This window comes from Vanessa cardui, chromosome 27 (assembly GCF_905220365.1).
Source record: "Vanessa cardui chromosome 27, ilVanCard2.1, whole genome shotgun sequence".
Taxonomy (NCBI): domain Eukaryota; kingdom Metazoa; phylum Arthropoda; class Insecta; order Lepidoptera; family Nymphalidae; genus Vanessa; species Vanessa cardui.
The window spans coordinates 5,072,190-5,096,300 of NC_061149.1; the positions used below are offsets into that span (position 1 = coordinate 5,072,190).

The following is a 24,111-nucleotide window of genomic DNA, read 5'->3' on the forward strand; positions in this document are numbered from 1 at the left end:
CGCTTAAGATATTTCCACAGGTCAGTACGCGCTTGTGCGCGTTAAGAAATACATGTCGCGTGATAAAACAAAATGGCGGCATTTATAAGTTTATTTTTTTTATTTGTGACTCTGTTACATGACTTGGCCGATGGTCGGGGATTAGCAGGTACGAAGGAGGTTTTATTTATTATTATTAAAAAAGTTTTTTTTAATTAGAAAATTTTAGGTTATTTCACATGCGTGTCATGTATATGCAATGTAAATTATTGGTCGTTTGACAATGAGACAATACATGAACTTGTCATTGTACGCATGTCTTTTTTTTTAAACTAAATTTGTTTTTTTTTTCTAAACAAAGGCTAATAAAATGTATGCCCAATTTTTTGTATTTGATAATATTCTACAACAATTACTTAACAAAATGGCCACTGTTTCGAAGTGATGACGTTATTTAATACGTAAATCTATTTATTTGATACTTAATTCCGAGTCTTAATTCTGCGTAATACATCAACTTTTTCAATAATTGCCAAATATTCTCCACCTGTTCAAAATTACTACAGATCTGAGGAGATACAACGAAATAACTTAACTGGATTTTAAGTTGTAATATTACACGACATTCAACTATAAGGACAACTTAAAGTTACTCATTGGAAATTTAAGAAAATAGTTAACTTAAAAAAATAAGAACAACAAAATCCCATTCGATCATTAATTTTCGCTGTACACTGTCATTAATATATATATATATATATATATATATATATATATATATATATATGACTATTAATTGGGGTTCCGTATCATTGTCAAATGAAACCCTATTATAAATACTCCACTGTCTGTAAGTCTGTCACCATGCGTTTCTGTTACATCTAAAACAAAAAGCATACTAATAAAAAAACAAACAAATAAAAAAAAATATTATAGGGACCTTTTATATACAAAACGTGACTAATGTTGTTCTTTTCAACCGACTTCCAAAAGGAGGAGGTTATCAATTCGTCTGTATTTTTTTTTTTTTTTTTTTTTTTTTTTTTTTTTTTTTTTTTTTTTTTTTTTTTTTTTTTTTTTTTATGTTTGTTACCTCATAACTTTTTACTGGGTAGACCGATTTTGATAATTTTTTTTTTGTTTGGAAGGTAGTGCTTCCCGTGGGGTCCCATTTTTTTTATTATTTTTTCCGATGATGGTATCCATGTGAAAACGACATAAGTCTTAAATTTGCATTATGTATATGCGCGACAAATAGGTGAATAACTGAAAATCACGTTAACCAATTTTGATAATTCTTTTTTTATTATAAAATATATACTTCAAGGGTAATTTGGTGAAAGTTTGGTAAGGTTCTGAGCACAGGATCCATGACAAAGTAACGGAACGGAAGGGAACGGAACAATTCTGAGGAGCACGTTAGCGATACTCGGTCGAATCTTTTATTTATAGGTTATTTGGATATTTGAGTCACCTTCCGTAATGTGGTTATGTTTATGTAATTATCATAGTCGAATATTATAATCAACTAGCTACCCACCCCGGCTTCGCACGGGTGCAATACTGATACTGAATATACTACAGAATTTGTTTATATACGACATCACATCGCAAACTTCTAAAATTATCAGTGTTTCTTTACTATATTGTTCATGTATTATATACACAAACCTTCCCCTTGAATCACACTATCTTTTAAAAAAAACCGCATCAAAATCCGTTGCGTAGATTTAAAGATATAGGGACAGAGAAAGCGACTTTGTTTTATACTATGTAGTGATGGAACTCCTATACGGCTCGCAGTTAGGGTGCGATATGGGGCAGAATTTCTTACTATATTTAATCAAATTTTGTGTATGTGATGTGATGTCATATGATGTACGAAATATAGTTGGTCTTTTTCAAAGTTTTTTTGCTGAGTTCGATTACAGCTCTTTCGAGGGATCCTTGTAGTTTACGCCGCGTGACGTATTAAATCCGCATTTTCGAAAGTCTATTTTTACTTTATTCGCAAGTTTCCTTTGAAATTGTCCTCGAAGTAGTTTCTGACTCATATAAACGGAACGCTTAATCTATCCATATTAAAAAAAATTAGTTAGTCAACATCAGCTTCACTTAAAATCAAAAAATAAATAAAATTTTAACAAAAAGAAAAACCGACTTCAAACAAAACACTATTTTAAAACAAATGAATACGCACGAAAAATTAATAAAAATAATTGCGTATTCAACATATTTTTTAGAGTCTTCCTGAGTTAAATGAAATGAAAAATATTAGACTACTTAAAAGTCGATTAATGATTATATCATGTAGTTATAATTATTGTTATATTTGGAGTCGGTGTCAGCCAATAAAACCCTACAGTATATCTATCAAAAAACAACACGAGAATACTTTAACAAATATGTTTTTTACAAATTACCTTTTACACAATAATATACTGGATCAATTAAGGGGCTCGTATCGCTTCTTTCTTTTGATTGTTGGGGCAAAGGCACCATGGCTGACACCGGCTCCAAATATACCAATAACTATAACTACATGATATAATCGTTAATCGACTTTTAAGTAGTCTAATATTTTTCATTTCATTTAACTCAGGAAGACTCTAAAAAATATGTTGAATACGCAATTATTTTTATTAATTTTTCGTGCATATTCATTTGTTTTAAAATAGTGTTTTGTTTGAAGTCGGTTTTTCTTTTTGTTAAAATTTTATTTATTTATTAATAATGGCAACAGATAGACGCTTGATACACTGACATAATGTTGAGTCATAGTCTCTTTAAAAATAAATAATTAAATTAAAATTAAAGTCGCTCCTATATAATAAAAAGGATTTTTTCGCCGTGTTTAATATATTGGTACGGAACCTTTCGTGTAAGAATCTGTCTCGTATTTGGTCGGTATCTAATCTATCCAAATTGTATTAACTTCTCAGGTAAATTGTAAATATATAAATATATAAGGAACAATGATACATTATATACTTGAATGGTAATTAGAAGCGAGGTACATAGTATGTTGTTTTGGTAATTCGGAGCTTAGCATGTGACGTCATCACTCGAAAAATTAAATATATTTCATAATGAATATTACATTAAAAATACAAATACTGTGTTTAACATTAGTGTAAGATTAAAAAAACATTTAAAAATCCGGTTCCCATGTAAATAATCTGTAATTCTGTATATTTATTTATCTATGTATATTTATATATGTATGTGTGTAAGCAAATAAAATATGCTATAGAGACATATTTATTAGTAATTACATCGATTATATAATAGGGAAAAAACGTGCGATAATTATAGTTTATTATGAAGTATTTATTATATTAACAGTATTATCACTAGGTATATATTTTCAATGAGGTTGCATATATTAACATATTAAAAATACTGGTACGTATTCCAACAACCCACATTGGAACAGCGTGCTGGAATATGTTCCAAACCTTTTCGTAATACGGATATGAGGCCTAAGCCCAGCTGTGGGATATTTACAGGTTGTTGTTGTTATTTGATGTAAAAGATATATATTTCCAGGTTTTCAACAGAAACCTTATTGTATCAATGTAAACGCTGTAATTACCCTTTGGCGTCACCTGATTATACCGGACAGAGCTAGAAATTTGGAAAATTGAAATTAATAAATGATGAATTATTACGTTTGCATAAAGATCAAACAACAACAACAATAACAGCCTGTAAATTCCCACTGCTGGGCTAAAGGCCTCCTCTCCCTTTGAGGAGAAGGTGTGGAACATATTCCACCACGCTGTTCCAATGCGGGTTGATGGAATACACATGTGGCAGAATTTCTATGAAATTTGTCACATGCAGGTTTCCTCACGATGTTTTCCTTCACCGCTGAGCACGAGATGAATTATAAGGACAAATTAAACAAATGAATCAGCGGTACTTGCCTGGGTTTGAACCCGCAATCATCGGTTAAGATGCACGCGTTCTAACCATCCATCTCGACTCGATAAACATCATTTTCGCTTAACTAATAAGTAAACATTTATAATTTTGGCGTCGCTTAATTTGAGTATGATCGGATTTACGAAATCTGTCGTTGGTACATTCAAATTGTGTCGGTATACCCTTTATCGATTGAAGACCGTATAACATACTTCTCACTTCTAAATTCAAAAGTAGTGACCTCACTGATGCTTGAGTGATTTTAATTGGTCATTATTTTCAATTGAGTATTTGGGTTTTTTTAATCTATTTATGTTATTGTAAGCAACGTGACCTGTGTTTATCAGTTACGTAACTTTGATTCGAGATTTATTTATAAACAGGCATCAGATAAATTGAGTGTTTTTGTATTGTGTAAATTTGTAATTGTTAGTAAACAATAATTTTTTTTTGGTTTTTTTGGCTGGCGAGTATGTGGGCCACCTGATCGTGAGAGGTCACCATCTCCCATAGACAAAGGCGCTGAAATATTAACGATTCCTTACATCGTCAATGCGCCACCAACCTTGGGAAGTAAGATGTTATGTCCCTTGTGCCTGAAGTTACACTGACTCATTCACCCTTCAAACCGGAACACAACAATACTGAGTACTGTTGTTTGGCGGTAGAATAACTGTATGTAATAACTGAATTTCAGTAGTTAGTAGATGGCAAAATAAAGTACGTTTTACAATCATGCTCCAATATTTCTATCGTATGCTACAATGCCCCGCAATCGTCCAATTGTTTTCTAATGACAGCTCAATCAATTTTAAAATAATAAATAGTGTTACATACCAATATTCAGTTATGTAATCTTTCGGCGGTTTTTCCGAATCGATACGGCATGTTAACCTTCAAGAAAAGAGCGTACCCCTTCCTCAAATGCCGGCAACGCACCTGCAAGCCCCCTGGTGTTGCAGATGTCCATGGGCGGTGGTAGTCACTTTCCATCAGGTGAGCCTCCTGCTAATTTGCCACCTATATCATAAAAAAAATATATTAAATGCTATACCATAAAAATAATATCAATAACAGTTTTAAAAATTATTGATCAATTAATTACAGTAATAATTGTATATGATAAACTAAGTTCAATGGCCTCGCTATATTCATAATATGCAACAACAATGTGATACAATTAGTAGTACAGAATCAAATGACAACCGTATCGGAGGCTAAGGCTAACACTAGCTAGCTCGTCTCGACTGCTCTGTACTATATTATAACTTTCAAACACCATTTTTAAGAAACATCGGCCTCTTATTTCTTACAAAACTTCCACAAAAGACATAACTTTCCTCTGCTTTTAAAATAACTTTCATAAATACTCTGCTGTTTTTTTCATAGCGTGATGCGTAGTGTGTATAGCCAATGGCCTTCCTCAATGCGAGCTATGTAATACTGAAACAATAACACATTTTTTCATATTGGATTAGTAGTTCCTATAAGTGCGTTCAAACAAACAAACTCAGCTCTGTAATATTAATATAAATTTAGTAATTTTACAGTTGTAAGTACAAGACTACGATTTATATCATGTTTGGAAAAAGCTTATAACAATCAAATATTACAATCCGAGAGCAGAGATGGCCCAGTGATTAGAACGCGTGCATCTTCACCGGTGATTGAAAATGAAAATGAAAATTGTTTATTCTTTATTAAGTTGTACATAGCAAATAAAGGTTGGGACCCTCTAGTGAGTATAATATAATACTCGTGACAGAAGGACCCGCTCTTCCATAACATACAATTCTGTCCATTTTCTTAAAAAGAATAAACAGTATCTTACTATACACTAAAACTAGTAGGTAAACTAACATTATATCAAAATAAAATTTACTTGTGTGTGTGTGTGTGTGTGTGTGTGTGTTTTGTGTGTGTAGATTACAGTAGATTAGATTATGTTTTATGAAACAGAATTAATTCGGTGTCATCCTATGTTAATTCGTATGATTATTCATTAGGTATCAGGTTAGAACCTACTCTTCTTCTTCTTCTTCCTAGTCGTTTCCTCATTACTGAGGGTCGTGACCGCCATGCGTGTGGCTCTCCTGAACAGTTCGTACCACCTTCCTCCAGCCATTCCTATTCTGTGCCATTCGTAGGCAAGCCTGGCCACAAGATCCTGTGGCTGTCTTTACCGTGCCTTCCCCTCCACGTGGCCAACCATTATAAGTTTTTCCAGGCTGTCCTCCTGCCTAACACTACTATCATATGTTTTATTTGTGTTAATAATTCATTTCGTGCTCGGCGTTGTAGGTGTCCACATTTTAATATATAAGCTATACATATACAATGTAATGAAAATATAATGAATATGTTAATTTCAAATGCTGTCTAAACAACAATAAAGTTGCTTTAGTTTTATTAAACGTTGTGAACTTAAAATTGGAAACCGGATCACAATCTGCAGAATAAAAAAAAAAACAATCCAATCAATAATTTACGACTTTGACGTCAGTATACAAAACGAAACCTTTTTGATATATTTTTTAACATAATGAATATATAGAACGTTGTCGTATCCAATTGTTTTGAGTATTAGTTCCTATAAATATGGAACCAATTTTACGTATGTGTGATGGTTGTTTGTGTGAGTAAGTACAGTGGGGTAGATCTTAAGATTAACGCATTTAAACAACAGTCAGCTTTGACAGTGTATCTATCTGTTTGATGGTACGGCTTTCTGCATGTCTTCAGGTAGGTACCGTTATATATTCTACTGAGAAGCTTATTATTGCTGTATTTAGAATAAAAGAAATAGATCCGAGTCGAGATGGCCCAGTGGTTGGATCGCGTGCATCTTAACCGATGGTCCGTCTGAATATTCATGTGCTTAATTTGTGTTTATAATTCATATCGTGCTCGGCGGTGAAGGAAAACATCGTGAGGAAACCTGCATGTGTGTAATTTCATATAAATTCTGCCACATGTGTATTCCACCAACTCACATTGCAACAGCGTGGTAGAATATATTCCAGATCTTCTTCTCAGAGAAGGAGGCCTTAGCCCAGCAGTGGGAAATTTACAGACTGTTGTTGTTGTAAAATAGAGCCAGTGTAACTACAGGTACGAAAGATCTTAGTATTGATGGTTGGTGATATAAGCGAAGTTATGGTTAAACGGTGCCAATATCTATGGGCACTGGTGACCACTTACCATCAGGTAGACCATTTACCCGTCCGATGAATAATTCTATAAAAAAATTGTGCTAAAGAGTTATATATATGTATATATTACCTTGATAATTTATATTATAAAAGTGTATGGATCAATATATCATGGTATGTGCATGGCATAACATGCCCTTACCATGAGGAGGAATGAGGAACATACTGTGAGGAAGGTCTAGAACATGAACGTGGATGAATATATAGGTAGGGGACCAAAGAAACGATGGATGGATTGTGTGAAAGAAAATTTAGTTAGAAAGAATGTTACTTCTGAGATGACGTCTGACAGAGAAGTATGGAAGGAGAAGACATACTGCGCCGACCCCAAATAAAATTGGGATAAGGGCAGGAGGATGATGAGGATGATGAGGATGATGAGAAGTGTTTGGACTCAAGAGACAAAATGACACGAGCAAACACTCATAAATATCACACATTTTTACTTTAATAAATTGATTATATCCACTTTAAATGGGTAGCATAATACAATTTGTATTGGAATTTGTAAATCGTATAAGAAATCAAGTTACGTTGGTATAACCCGGGTCAATTAAGAGAGATAAAAATGCCGACTAAGTCAGGTATCCCATTACATTGAGGAATAAAAGTTTGCGAATATAAATCGCTGTACAATCGCTTTTGAGACGCGATTCGCTTTGTTTTTTTTTTTATTATGTATACTAAAATACTTCGAAGAAAAATATTAAATTGATCAATAAATCTTATTACAAAAAATTTCGAATGTTCAAAGATTTTTTTAAATCGGTCCAGTAGATTTTGATCCTATTCAGTACAATCAAACAAACACAGTTTTCCTCTTTACAATATTAGTACAGTCAGCAACTAACTATCAAGCATCATCCAACAAGAAGAAACGGTAAGAAAGCTTGCCGAAACGATGGTGTTTTATTATTAAAAATAAAGATGGCGTGATCAGTATTATCGACACAACGAGTATCCGGTCTTACATTGCATTATAAAATCAAAAACAAAATCAAAATCAAAATTCAAGTGTGCTTTTACAAGCCCTTTTGAATCGTCATTTAACAATTAAGTGAAGCTACCACCGGTTCGAAAAGTAGATTCTACCGAGAAGGACCGGCAAGAAACTCAATAGTTACTCTTTTTCAACATTTAAAGCATACAATCATATTAGTTAAATACAATTATATGTGTATGGAATGTATTGACTAAGTCTGAATTGCTATTTAAAGCGAGGTTATAAAGTTATTGTCACAAAACATAATGTCAGTTAATAAAATGCCAAAGAAAAAAGAGCCGAGATAACTAAACCGATGATTGCGGGTTTAATGTTCTTAAAATTCATCCCGAGCTCGAAGGAAAACATAGTGAGGCAACCTGCCTGCCACGTGTGAATCCGACCATTAGAGCAGCGTGGTGGAATATGCACCTAACCATATCTTGGAAGGGAGAGGAGGCCTTTAATAGGCCAGAAATTTACAGGTTGTTAGAGTTATTATATTACTATTATAAAAATATATCTTAGATTGTATATTTAAATTATTAATGAAAACAATAGTTTGTGTCCAAATTTATTATGTATGTGTGTGTGACAGCTACGCTTTACACTCTCACTATTGTATTTGTGTGCGTGAACTTAGTGTATTTGAATTGTTATGTACTTATTTAATTAAAAAAATTTTTATCTGGTTTTCTGCGAACGGTACTTTTTTTTCAACTTTTTTATCTAGATGAAGTTACTCGATAGCATATGAGTCATTTGATGATAAATAAAAACATAGATCACAATTAAAATAAAAGCATTTAGTTTTTCCTGGAGCAATTTATGTTCGATTGAAATAAACTAAGGATTTCCATTTTATTTTTCTCTTTTTTATCAACCGACTTCCAAAAGGAGGAGGTTATCAATTCGTCTGTATTTTTTTTTTGTTTTTTTTTTTTTTTTTTTTTTTATGTTTGTTACCTCATAACTTTTCACTGGGTGGACCGATTTTGATAATTTTTTTTTGTTTGAAAGGTAGTGCTTCCCGTGGGGTCCCATTTTTTTAATTTTTTTTTCCGGTGATGGTATCCATGTGAAAACGACATAAGTCTTAAATTTGCATAACGTGTATGCGCGACAAATAGGTGAATAACTGAAAATCACGTGAACCAATTTTGATAATTCTTTTTTTATTATAAAATATATACTTCAAGGGTAATTTGGTGAAAGTTTGTTAAGGTTCTGAGCACAGGATCCATGACAAAGTAACGGAATGGAAGGGAACGGAACAATTCTGAGGAGCACGTTAGCGATACTCGGTCGAATCTTTTATTTATAGGTTATTTGGATGTTTGAGTCACCTTCCGTAATGTGGTTATGTTTATGTAATTATCATAGTCGAATATTATAATCAACTAGCTACCCACCCCGGCTTCGCACGGGTGCAATACTGATACTAAATATACTACAGAATTTGTTTATATACGACATCACATCGCAAACTTCTAAAATTATCAGTGTTTCTTTACTATATTGTTCATGTATTATATACACAAACCTTCCCCTTGAATCACACTATCTTTTAAAAAAAACCGCATCAAAATCCGTTGCGTAGATTTAAAGATATAGGGACAGAGAAAGCGACTCTATTTTATACTATGTAGTGATGGAACTCCCATACGGCTCGCAGTTAGGGTGCGATATGGGGCAGAATTTCTTACTATCTTTAATCAAAGTTTGTGTATGTGATGTGATGTCATATGATGTACGAAATATAGTTGGTCTTTTTCAAAGTTTTTTTACTGAGTTCGATTACAGCTCTTTCGAGGGATCCTTGTAGTTTATGCCGCGTGACGTATTAAATCCGCATTTTCGAAAGTCTATTTTTGCTTTATTCGCAAGTTTCCTTTGAAATTGTCCTCGAAGTAGTTTCTGACTCATATAAATGGAACGCTTAATCTATCCGTATTAAAAAAAAATAGTTAGTCAACATCAGCTTCACTTAAAATCAAAAAATAAATAAAATTTTAACAAAAAGAAAAACCGACTTCAAACAAAACACTATTTTAAAACAAATGAATATGCACGAAAAAGTAATAAAAATAATTGCGTATTCAACATATTTTTTAGAGTCTTCCTAAGTTAAATGAAATGAAAAATATTAGACTACTTAAAAGTCGATTAACGATTATATCATGTAGTTATAATTATTGTTATATTTGGAGTCGGTGTCAGCCACGGTACCCTTGCCCCAACAATGTCAGTAAAGCACTGACATACCGTGAGAGTCATCCTGCTAGATACCAGATAAGCAGTCAAATTGTGCCAAACGAGTAAGTCTCGAAGGGCTGTTATGTCCTGTAACATAAAGTAAAAAAGTAAAATAACAGCCTCTATATTTCCCACTACTGGGATAAGGCCTCATTTTCCATTAAGGGGAGGGTTTGAAACATATTCCGCCACGCTGTTCCAATGCAGGTTGGTAGAATGCACATGTGTCAGAATTTCGATGAAATTAGACACATGTATATATAGTGGTGCTTGCCTATGTTTCAACCCGCAATCATCGGTTAAGATGCACGTGTTTTAACCAATGGGCCATCTCAGCTATCTGTAACATAACAAGTTAGTATTATCTGTTGTTTTTCGGCAACTAGCCAATCAGAATCGTTTACAGACTATCACATAACAAGAGTTCTATGAGGATAAGTCGTACGAATCTGTTTTCCTCAAACATATATTATAACCAAACACTTATTATGTTTGTTGAATGTATTAATGACACTTTGACCTTTAATATTTGATAAATAGATACGATATTCCAATAATATTTATTAGTCGAACGTCGAACTTTAAAACAAGAATAGGTTATAATAAAATTTAAGATTGTTATTTTGTTATTAATAACCTTAACAAAAAGGTTCCATATAATTTGAATCTTATATAATAATAGAAAAAATAACTAATAACACTGATTTATCCATAGAGATAAAAACGCGATGGAATGTTAAGAACACCAAAATGGTATTTACAGTTCTATCCTCTACTGGAGTTATACCTCACACTCTCCATGACAGAAATTACTAAATATCAACAATTCCACCGTCATACTTTTACAGAAAGCTGTAATTTTAAATATATGCCGCCTAGTAAGAAAATTTTTAGGCTAACTCCCCTATCTATGCACTTGACTCAGGCCCGTGTATAGTTGCATAAACTTTTTTTTATTAGAGAAGAGAATTAGCTATGCTAAAAATATAAATAATAATAATAAAATACCTTTATTTATTCCACAAACATAAATTGTAACCAACAAATTTAGTAAATTAAACTATTTAAATTTTACTCCCTCAAGGTCAAAGCCTTCTCCAAAGAATTCCCTTTAATTGTGTTTTTGGCAGAGGTCATCCAGTCCCTTCCTACAAAGGCCACAATCTCGTCCTGCAACCGAGCGTACGGACGACCTCTCCTTCTAGCGCCAAATGGTCCATTCCATCTCTTGATGTTGATAGTCAAATGACTGTCATCATATCTCACCACGTGACCAACCCACCTCCATTTTTGAGAGAACTGTAGAGCATTTTTTTGACATTAGTGGCTCACCTGATGAAAAGTAACTACCACCGGACATCTGCAACGAAATGAAAAAGGAGTACGCTCTTTTCTTGAAGGTTCCCATGTCGTATCGGTTCAGAAAAACCGCCGGCGAATGCTGGTTCCACAAAGTGGTTGTGCGAGGCAGAAAATATCTAAGAAATCGCGCTCTTGTGGATTTTCGAAGTTTAGTTTGGTTACCTTTCGGATTTCTGTGTTTCTTACCCTATCTTTTAGTTTTTTTTTTAAAAAGTTCCATTCAATTGCCCTCTGAGTCGTCTGTATTTTATGTCTCGCCCTGTGGTAAATCTTATATACGTAAATATGTTTTAATCTATGAGATTTTTTTAATTAACTGAGACAATGTCTACAATGTTTAAAACCATGCCTCTTTCTGCGCTTAGATCTTTCAAACTACGCTTCTAATTTTATTGTAGTTTTTATCAATAAACAGAGCGTTTACAGGGGACGTTTACAGGGGAAGATTTATATGTATAATACCTGCATATTGTATTAAAGGAAACCTGACAAATTCAACTTTCATAGTCAGAGAAAGAACATTACGGAGAAATTATTTTATCTTTATTATTCAATCTAAAACTGGTAATAATAGACTTTTATCATCATCAATAGCCTGTAAATTTCCCATACTGCTGGGTTAGGCCTGCTCTCTATTTGAGAGTTTGCTCACATAAAAACTCAGTGTTTTCTTTAGTCAAGTTTGAGATTCAATTTTAAACAATTGTTTTAAATGTAAATCTACCGATCATTGATGATGTAAGGAATAGTAAACATTTCTTACAGCGTCATTGTCTATGGGTGATGGTGACCACTTACCATCAGGTGGCCTATATGCTCGTCCGCCAACCTACACTATAAAAAAAACGGTTCTGACTGTGGATTCTACTGACCCGACATGAGATTTTAATTACTTTTTCCATCATTTGAAATACGAAGTTATGTTACTCAAATATAATGAAATTTATATAAGGTACCCTGCAAATATTAAACGTTTTAACATTTGAATTGGTTTATTCCAAATACAAATAATTTCTTAAATGTCACCACGAATTACTTCCTTGATTTGAATAGCAAATCATTGTTATTTAAATCAAAGAACTAACTCGTTTATACTTACTAAGTTGATACTTACACTTGCACTTGATAATATATATTTTTTATGGTATAAGTTAGCGGACGAGCATATGGGCCGCCTGATTGTCACCATCACCCATAGACAATGACGCTGTAAGAAATATTAACTATTCCTTACATCGTCAATGTGCCACCAACCTTGGAAACTAAGATGTTATGCCCTTTGTGCCTGTAGTTACACTGGCTCGCTCACCCTTCAAACCGGAACACAACAATACTGAGTACTTTTATTTGGCGGTAGAATAACTGATGAGTGGGTGGTACCTACCCAGACGGGCTTGCACAAAGCCCTACCACCAAGCAACAATATGATATAAAATATATATCTAAAAATGTTTACTTTTTTCACAGGATCGTCACATGATAAGGTTATAGTATGCTACGTGTCCCGATGGTCGGTGTACCGGCCTGGAGCTGGTAGCTTCGACATATTCGACATAGAGCCGTCACTCTGCACTCATCTCATCTACTGCTTCGTCGGCCTCGACCAGGACACATTTAAGATCACTAACATCGGTATGATTTCATTTCTAATTAATATATTATCAACTTTATTTTTTATCAATTATTTATTTATACTTTATTCATATATTGCAACAATACTTAACACTACAGTTTAAATTACTTGATGGTAGGCCTTTGTAGCACACATCAGTTATTCTACCGCCAAATAACAATACTATGTATTGTTGTGTTCCGGTTTGAAGGGTGAGTAAGCCAGTGTAACTACAGGCACAAGGGACATAACTTCTTAGTTCCCAAGGTTGGTGGTGCATTGACGATGTAAGGAATGGTTAATATTTCTTACAGCGTCATTGTCTATGGGTGATGGTGACCACTTAACATCAGGTGCTCGTCCGCCAACCTTTACCATAAAAGATAATAAAAAATAAGGATTAACATTTACAAAAATTGCATGAATGCAACAGGGCATAACTCTTTAATGAAAAAACTACTGAACGGATTTGAATGAAATTGTACAATAATATAGGTTATACATCAGAATATCACATAGGCTACAATTTATAATTATTTTATGTGATTTGGTCATAATATAATGATACATATCAAGTACCCGTGCGATGTTGGGGTAGCTAATCTTAATAAATATCTTTGTAAATATGAAATATTGAGTATTTTTGGGAGATTATGCATTGTGACCTTTGAACCTGATCAATAAATAAAAATCAGAGAAGCTTTGATTCAAAGACTTGTTATGCTAATGTATAAATATAGTTTAACAATGATCGTGAATACATCAGGCAACTAGAATCAAAAGGTCAATAAACCAAATTCCATCATTCAAATTGATTGAATGACAATTATTAAAAACTGGTATAATTAAGTGGATATGTTCCAAAACTTTTCCTCAAAGGAGGCCTTAGCCCAGCAGTGGGAAATTTACAGGCTGTTGTTGGTATAATCAAGAGGCTATTAATGTAATTTGATTAAGATATAAGTTAAGTTGAGAGCCGAGATGGCCCAGTGGTTAGAACGCGTGCATCTTAATCGATGATTTCGGGTTCAAACTCAGGCAAGCATCACTATAATGTGCTTAATTTGTGTTTATAAATCATCTCGTGCTCGGCGGTGTAGAAAAACATCGTGAGGAAACCTGCATGTGTCTAATTTCATAGAAATTCTGCCACATGTGCATTCCACCAACCCACATTGGAATAGCGTGATGGAATATGTTCCAAACCCCTTCTTAATGGGAGAGGAGGCCTTAACCCAGTAGTGGGGAATTTACAGGCTTTACTTACAAGGCATAAAGATGTACGTCTTTGGTTGTGGTAACCTACATGTGCCATTTTAATAAATTAATAATATTACAGATCCATACCAAGATTTGGAAATAAATGATGGAAAAGGGGGTTTTAAGCGTATAATCGCCTTGAAAGAGAAACACAAACATCTTAAAGTCTCAATAGGTATTGGAGGATGGAATGAGGGTTCCGCTAAATATTCCAAGATGGCCGCTGATCCAAAGCTGAGGAATATCTTCGTAAGAAGTGTCATGAACTTCTTAGAGTAAGTAAAATTACTAAAAGTATCGCGAATTATTTCCAATATTTCTGTGCGTTTTGATCTGATATATAAGAAAGAGATAGAAAGACTTTCTGAATGAATGAAATTACTCACTCACCCCTTAACCTGGTAAATACAAACTATTTATTTTTGCGCTAGAATATAAGGTACTTGAAATATAGATATTAAAAAGAAAACAACACAAGTCAAATCAACATCACTACGTAGTTTAAAACAAAGTCGTTTTCTCTATCCCTATATCGATATTATGCTTAAATCTTTTTAATCAATCAAAGTAAACTTTATTCAAGTGGGCTTTTACAAGCACTTTTGAATCGTCATTTAACAAATAAGTGAAGTTCGGAAAGTAGATTCTACCGAGAAGAACCGGCAAAAAAATCAGTAGTTACTCTTTTTCAACATTTAAAAAATACAACAGTCATTTTAGTTAATACAATTATTTAAATGAATATATCCTACCTGGAAGTCAACGGGTATTAATTCCACGCTTTTTTATCATCTACAAAATCTTGTATCGAATAATATGCCTTTTTTACCATAGTATTTTTTATAAAACATTTGAATTTACGAAACGACAAAGTTAAAAATGTCTTTAAAATTACACAACGGATTTTGATGCTGTTTTTTTTAATAGATAGAGTGATTTGAGAGGAAAGTTTTGTAATGGAAAGTATGTAATAACACTGATAATTTAAAAAAAATTGTAATGTGATGTTTTAAATAAACAAATTCTGTGGTATATTTAGTATCAGTATTGCACCCCAGCGGAGCCGGGGGGATCGCTTTGTTAAATTTTAAAGAATTACACTTAATTATTGATTGTCATATTAAGAACAATTCAACTATATAATACTACATAATCTTTAATTTACTTGGTGGTAGGGCTTTGTGCTAACCCATCTGGGTAGGTACCACCCACTCATCAGTTATTCTTCAGAGGTACTGTTATTTGGAGTGGAGGCCTTAGCCCAGCAGTGGGAAAACAGGCTGTTACTGCATGATGAATATCATGCACATGGAGCAGATCCTTCTGTTGCTGGCAACCAGTTGTTCCCTAGTACACTTTATGTTTTAAATTTAGTGTGAAATTCGTCGTTCATTACAGAGAATATTCTTTACGAGGGATTTTGTCAATTTGTGATTCTGAAATGATCCAGTGGTTAGAACGCGTGCATCTTAACCGATGATTGCGGGTTCAAACTCAGGCAAGAACAACTATATGTATGTGCTTAATTTGTGTTTATAATTCATCTCGTGCTCGGCGGTGAAGAAAAACATCGTGAGGAAACCTGCAAGTGTGTAATTTAATCGAAATTCTGCCACATGTGCATCCCACCAACCCGCATTGGAACAGTGTGGTGGAATATGTTCCTAAACCCTCTCCTTAATGGAAGAGGAGGAGATAAGGATCTCAGCAGTGGGAAATTTACAGGCTATTACTTTACTTTACTTTGTTAAATGATGATTCAGCTTCTTGGAACAAACCGCATAACGGTTTAACAGCTCACCCTGCCTTTATTTGACACATTTTAAAATGTCTTATTTTCCTTACAGACAATATAAATTCGACGGTCTCGATTTGAACTGGGATTACCCAACACAAAGAGGTGGCAAGCCTGAAGATAGAAAAAACTACGTACATTTGATAAGGGTAAAGTATTTTTTAATTACTTTTCTGGTCTAACTGTTATTTTATTATGAACATGTTCTATATAATTGATTGTACTTAATGCGTTGATAAAAGATTGTTATTATTAATTATTCAGGTATAGTACGACACAACTTAGATGTAGCATCGGCAAAATTCGTAAAACCGCTTACTGCTGGTTTATACAACCAATTGAAATAGCTCCCTTTTCGACGCTATTAGTCGATATAGATTCACGCGTCAGAGAAAGCAAGTAAATCTGTCAAATTGACGAATACATTAGGTCATACGATATTACAAGTTATTACGTTTGTGTAAACATATTCACATAAGAAATAAATATGGATAGTGTACTTAATTCGGATTTGATCGGTTTTACGAATTTTGGCGATGCTACAGCTAAGTTGTTTCGTACTATAATTATCGAATAGAAAATTATTGTATATATGTTTTATAGTAAGGACTCCAAACTGTAGAGCAATATTCCAAGATAGACCTAATATAAGCATTAAAAAGTAGAATAAGTAAATTAATCAATCTTAGACCTTAGTAATGATACAATTCATGAAGCTTATTATAAATTGACAGTACCATAACACCCTTTTTTGAAGCGCTCTTAAGAATGAAATAAACAACTGGATACAGAAATACTCTCAACTATCCAAAAATTCACGTAAGAATTAAATTTAACGCGTGACGCCTGATCAGAATAATTATAAATACAAACTAAAGAAATACAAAACTTGACTATCTTCGTTTAAGATTCACACATTGTACCTACCTGTTTATCTCAGCTCAGTACAAATATGTCACCATTTTTTCTCAGGTTAATGATATAAAAAATCGCCTGCTTGTTATTTTGTTTGCCCACACTCTCTACCCATTGAATTTTTTTTATAATATTTACAAAACAAACACAGCGAGATAAAGTCAGCATCCCACACGATTATGATTTGTAATAATAACTTTGTAATGTTGATTGTATAAATTAAAACCTTATTGGAAAAAGTTCCTAACATGGAAGTACTTTTTGTAAATACCTATGAATTGCTGACAAAACAAAAAACATATCTGGCGTTCTAACGCCAGGTTAATATTAGTTAATAATTTTAATGTTAGTTAATAATCTATTATTAACTAATATTAAATCTAAAATCAAAATATCTGGGGCACGGCAGTGCCACAGCCAAGTCTCGAGCAAAACGGGCACGGCCGTAACATCTTTTCTCGAATCGATTCGCTGTTTCGAAATATATCTTCGACGTGGACACAACTAGGAGTTTAGGTTTTCGGTGACGGTCGATCAAAGTTACACCATTTTGTCACTCACTGACTCACTGACCGATCATCAAAAATCTAAGGTACTTCTTAGACAGCAGACATAGAAACTTCAAATTTTGCACCAAGATAGGTATCCACATATAAAGTAAAAGATATAAAAACATTAAAAAATAATTGCCAAGTCACTATAGTTATAATATAAAGAAAACTATTGATACAATTACTAAATGCTGATTTATAACTACAAAATATTTTGAAGAGGACTTGGCTTCTATGAGATCTCAAAAATTTTTACGATGGAAAGACTGCGTCGAGAGACTTGGCAATTTTTTCACGTAATGTTTTTTGTGGGATACTTTATTCGAGTAGGCTTTTACAAGCACTTTTTAATCGTAATTTAACAACTACATTAAGTGAAGCTTATTTAATAGCACCAATTTGGAAAGTAGATTCTACCGATCCAGATGTGTAACAGTCCAATATTGATAGGCGGATATTTAAATAACATCTAACAGATGACCACTTATTTTAAATTCACAAAAATCCTCTTTCCAGGAATTATCAGAAGCTTTCGAACCATATGGCTTTCTTCTCACAGCAGCACTGAGGCCTGGCAAAGACGATATGAACACAGTGTACGATCTGACACATGTTAATTACTACCTGGATTTTATGCACATCATGACCTATGATTACCATGGAGCTTGGGACGGCGTGGTTGGAGCCAATGCCCCAATACGAGGCCAATACAAAGATGACATATATAGCATTGTAAGTATTAGTAATGTCATACACTTTGATCTCGTTGGTTTATCATTCTGTAAGTCTCAAGGCACTGAAGTATTATTTCCTTTCTCAGTAGACTCAAAGTCAGAAAGGTCTAGTTAAAGTCGCGTTATACTCTCGTGCTTCAGATTCCTCTTCCTGGCCTATGTTTTCTTCATTGTGTAATGACCATAACATTTTATTATAACAGTGAGAAATATAGGCAACCTATATTTGCATTAAAATATATCCAAAAAAAATATCTAGTAATTGATATAGACGTAGCCGCAAATAGGTCAGTAGGACTTTTAATGTTGTAATTTATTTGGGACAAAAAAGGCCGCATAAAGTCTAAGTGTGTTTCAAGACACAGTTTCTGGATATTCTATTCCATGTCAAATTGAAAAACTGTTTATCGTACATGATAAAATACAACTATTGATACTAATGAAGATGTAGAGCGACAAGTTATCTCTTATAAGACAACTAGCTTAGGTATGGAGATGAGGCCAATGTGCCTCAACGTTGTACCAGTGGTAAACCGTAAAAAATAACTCTTAAATATCATGTTTTATTAAAATAAATACATTGGGTCTTAGACTAGGACCTTTCCTGAACGATCATCAAATCAATCAAATTAAAAAATAAATACGCTATCATTTTTTAATAGCATATTTGCATTATATAGCCTATTTGTTGAGAAACATTTTATGGACAATGTAACATCACATCAACTTCAATAAAACCTCTTGAAATATTTTAAAAATGAGGTTATGATAACTTATCGATAATTTATTTGATATGACGTCATCTTTCCAGGAATACACAATAAATTACCTTTTGTCCCATGGCCTGACTCCTAGTAAGATGGTGTTCGGTTTACCAATGTATGGACGGACCTATTGGTTTACTAGTCGTAATGTTAAAGATATAATATATGGTGAAACTACAACGAAAACTACAGGATTCCAAGGGCAGTTCAGTAAAGAAGACGGTTTCATGGGATATAATGAGGTAAGAATAGATAATAATAGAAGACGAGTTGGTGCTAGCCAGTGGTAGGTTGTAAAAGCCAGCACAGATAGTTGAATTACGGACACAAAAATAAGGTCCTGTCTGCCTGACAGTTGTAAAGTATTCTTTAATAGTTAATTAATGCCGGTGTAACCTTGCACAAGAGACATAACATCTTAGTTCCCAAAATTTTTGGAACTTTAGAGATGTAATGGTTAATATGTCTTAACCTATAATCAGTAGTGTCTACCCTCAAGTGATCCGTTTGCACAACCTATATTTATTATGGCCTGAGATGGCCCAGTGGTTAGAACGCGTTCATCTTTACCATTGCTCTCGGGTTCAAACCCAGGTCAGCGCTACAATATATATGTGCTTTATTTGTGTTTATAATTCATCTCGTGCTCAGCGGTAAAGGAAAACATTGTAAGGAAACCTGCATGTGTCTAATTTCATCGAAATTCTGACACTGAAATATGAGAAATATATTCCATATACTCTCCTTAATGGAAGAGGAGGCCTTAGCCCATTAGTGGGAAATTTACAGGCTGGCACTGTTACATTTATCATGTCTGTATTTACGTCATTAATTGGAAATTTAATTTAAATATTGATAAATTAACAGATCTGCTTGGAAATATCAAACAAATCCTCGCTATGGACTCAGCATTGGGAGGAACACACGAGCACGCCGTATATTCGAGATGAGGAGCGTTTCATCACTTATGACAACCCGCGCTCCATCGCCAATAAAGTCAAGTAAGAACGATAGAAGAGATGGCTAATAGCCATAAGCCCGCCAATTGTATAATACTTTTTTGTTTTTGCATTTTATTAATTTTGTTTTCTTTTTTCTGTATTTAATCCTTATAATAGGCTATTTGACTGGTTTTTAAAATCCATTTTATATTATTTAGTAGAGGTTAAGGGACCCAGTAAAAGTTCATTTTTTATTTCTAGTACATATTTGCCGTAAAATATCATATCAAAAATACCATATTTCAATAACGCGTGAAAACGCTACTTGGACAATATGGCGCTGCAAAGGGGTCGGTGACGTCACTTTGCTGTATTTTATTCTGTGGTTCATATAGAAGAAAAGCAAAGTTTACAAGAAAATGACTTCATCATAAGCCCGGCCAATCAGGAGCGTTTTGTGTCACGTGACAAATGTTTGAAAAAATTCATTTTTATTTATTGATTTTTAAATAAATTAAGTATTATTTTCAACTTTCGTTAGTAAATAACCATTTTTAAACTCATAATATACAGTGTTTACAATAATTCACAATTTATTTTTCGCATTATCAAATAGCCTATCAACTAGCTTTCTTAATTTTTATTTGTGGTGTACAATAAATTATATTTCATGTATTAAATTATTTGCCTTTGTCATTCATTAGTATTTCCGTTGGTTCTTAAACGATAATTTTTCCTCAGGTTCGCAATGGATCGTGGACTTGGTGGCTTCTCAGCTTGGAGTATAGTAACCGATGACTTCAGGGGTTCATGTGATGAGGAACCGGATACTTACAAAGATTACATCGATAGGTTCAATAAGATTTCGGACCAGACACTTCTAAAAGATGCATTGATTAGTTTGACAGAAAGTAAATATAAAAAAACCTCTGTCTTATGTAAATTAAAGTAACTGTAAATATCCCACTGCTGGGTTTAAGCCTCTTCTCTCTCTGCGGAGAAGTTTAGGAGCTTATTCCATCACACTGCTCCAATGTGGCTTGGTGGACTTATAAGCAGAATTTCATTGAAATTAGTCACATGAAAGTTTCCTAACGATGTCTTACTTCACCACTGAGTACGGAAAAAAATATATAACTTTTTACACCTCTGTATTCCCTACATAACTATATTACTTACATTAGCCATGAGAGCGTAACCGATAGAGTTACTATGGCATTTATAACATTAGCACAGATTTGAGCAAGAGCTTCGTACTTGTTTTAAAAGCGTGATGTTGGTTCTTAATTTACTATATATGAAAATGTATTAATTCTAATGTTATCTTAAAAACCAAAAAAGATTCTAGACTATATTATCATTACATGTGCTTAATTTGTGTTTATAATTCATCTCGAGCTCGACGGTGAAGGAAAACGTCGCGAGGAAACCCGCATGTTTCTAATTTCATCGAAATTCAAACCTGCATTGGAGCAGCGTGGTGGAATATGTTTCAAATCTTCTCATCAAAAGGGAGAGAAAGCCTTAGCCCAGCAGTGGGAAAATTACAGGCTGTCTTAAATTTTCGCGATTATTACACATTTAAATAAAACTAGTTATAACGGATTTGAATCGCGTATATTAATTATTTTTGACATCCCGACGTTTCCGGTCACGGGTAGACTGACCACGTGACCACAAACGCTGTAAAGTGCTCGAAACGTCGGGATGTCAAAAATAAGTAATGTACGCGATTCAAATCCGTTATAACTAGTTTTATTAAATTTAGCTGTTAATGTAATGTATAAATAACATTATCAGTGTATTTTTAATTCGTTTGTTTTTCAGGCGAAACGGAAAACCAATTCTACGTGATATCGGATAAAAAGGTACGTTTACGTCTTCCGAAGCCGAGTTTCGCGAATTATCCGCTCTTGAGGACTGTCAACGAAGCTATATTCCTAGCAACGGAAGAGAAGAGAGTCTTGGATGAAATGGAGAAAATTAAAACCCACAGAAGGAATGAGTTAGAGAAGGGTAGCTCACCTTGCATAAGGACTTGTACGGAGGTCTGCTTCTATGGCCTGTAAACCTTTAATTATATAAAGCTTGAAAACCCTATAAAACAAATAGCAGATGATATGGAATAAAAATTTTCTGAAGCAACAAACGACGCCATCTTTTTTGGTCATACGTCAAAAATGAAGAGGAAATAATTCTGATACAAGTTCGCACTCAAAGAGGCGGTCTAAAAACTAGCGCGCACGGGTGATTTTTGTCACGGTGACTGTTTCGTCACTCTTGTCGAGTCCATGAATATGAATGGAGTTGCGCGCACGTTACGACGTGACAATTGGGTGACATTTGTGTCCGCTAGCGACAAATTTGTCACTCTCGTCGTCAGTCTTGCGCTATCTGCACTTTGATTGCCGACTTTGGCGCGCGCAAATGGCGTCACCATATATTCAAAACGTAAACATTCATGAAGACGATACCGATAAAGAAGTTCTAATAGAAGAAGTGGAAAAGAGACCAGCTCTTTATGATAAAAAATTGAAAGAGTATTCAGAGATTCACGTGAAAATTTAAGGCTTTTTCTGCCGAGTCTCACGAGTTCACAGAGAACCACCGTCTCTTCGAAATCCATAGTGGTAAATGACACATCGATTTCGAAAATGTTTTGTCACTGTCTCTATTAATGAGCGCACTCCGCTTGGCAAACGTGACGTGACAGAGACAAACACTTTAAAATCACCGTGACAAAAGTTACCAGTGCGCGCTAGTTCTAAACCTTGAATTTTATTTACATTAATTTTTAAAAAAGTGTCAAAAATATTACACATTACTAGTTATCTGTATTCGCTTTTGTTGCTTCAATTTATTGTTTCGCGCGCTCCATGTGTCTTTTGTTTTATTTGACAATACAGTGATATTATTAACGTAACTCACGGCAGTCTGCACGGTTACCTATGACTTTAGATTACCTATTACTCTAGATAACATAGAACCTAAATTTGTACCTCATATACTTTTATGATTTTTTATATTTGTAACAAGTCATTTTCTTGTCATATACTCAACACTCAACGTTATACCTGTATTGTATATCCTAGGTAGGACATGGCCTACGCAACGGTGCCATCACCAAAGCCCATAGACACTATCGTTGGATGACGTATATTTCCTTACATAGCAAATACGCCATCGATCTTAAGAACTGATATATTATTTTACTTGTCTGTGGGTCTACTTCCTTTCCCGCCCTTTGGACCGGAACACGACAATACTGAGTAATATTGATTCCTATCCTAGATGGGTAACCTACCTTCCTCAAAGCCAAGATTACCATTTGATTGTCAAAGACATTTGGAATTAATATTATTGATATGTGCTCAGATAATTTATTAATATTATTTATTTATTTTTATTTAGTTCAACTAGTCTAGATTATGACTTTTTTTACTTTATGAATGAAATAATAAAAATAATTAAATGATGACTTAAGAAAAAGCATAATAAAATATTTTAAAAAAATACCCGCATTTGCCATAATAGTTGTAATAAGACGTATGTGCCACATTCAACTATTTACGTAGTGTATATATTATACAATATGTAAACGCGTGTAAGTTTTAAATAAATGATTATAAAATAATGGTGTTACTTTTAAACATAGAACCTTCTTCCTTTTTTCACTGTTTGTAAAACAGCAAGACTTATTATTTCTCCAGATTAAAATGATTAAACTTGGTAAATAAATCGAGATTTATTTTTTACAAGCGACCCGCCCTTCTTCTCTCGGGTGCTAAGCTGATACTAAATGTACTAAATAATTTGTTTAA

The 24,111-nt window shown here is 33.7% G+C and overlaps 1 protein-coding gene across 1 annotated transcript; it reads left to right on the top strand.

The window, feature by feature from the left end:
- On the top strand, window positions 1–23,924 carry LOC124541100 (probable chitinase 2). Its single transcript, XM_047118927.1, has 9 exons — window positions 1–148; window positions 13,186–13,350; window positions 14,670–14,865; window positions 16,438–16,534; window positions 18,368–18,583; window positions 19,397–19,591; window positions 20,217–20,350; window positions 21,032–21,201; window positions 22,118–23,924. Exons 1-9 carry the CDS (start codon window positions 73–75, stop codon window positions 22,357–22,359), a joined length of 1,491 nt encoding a protein of 496 aa, XP_046974883.1. The 5' UTR covers window positions 1–72; the 3' UTR covers window positions 22,360–23,924.
- Window positions 23,925–24,111: the final 187 nt, after the last annotated feature.

Coding starts and splice junctions, on each gene's coding strand:
- LOC124541100 (XM_047118927.1), top strand. CDS start 73: ATGGCGGCATTTATAAGTTTATTTTTTTTATTTGTGACTCTGTTACAT. Junction 13,351..14,669: donor ATTTAAGATCACTAACATCG/GTATGATTTCAT, acceptor ATAATATTACAG/ATCCATACCAAGATTTGGAA. Junction 16,535..18,367: donor ACTACGTACATTTGATAAGG/GTAAAGTATTTT, acceptor TCCTCTTTCCAG/GAATTATCAGAAGCTTTCGA.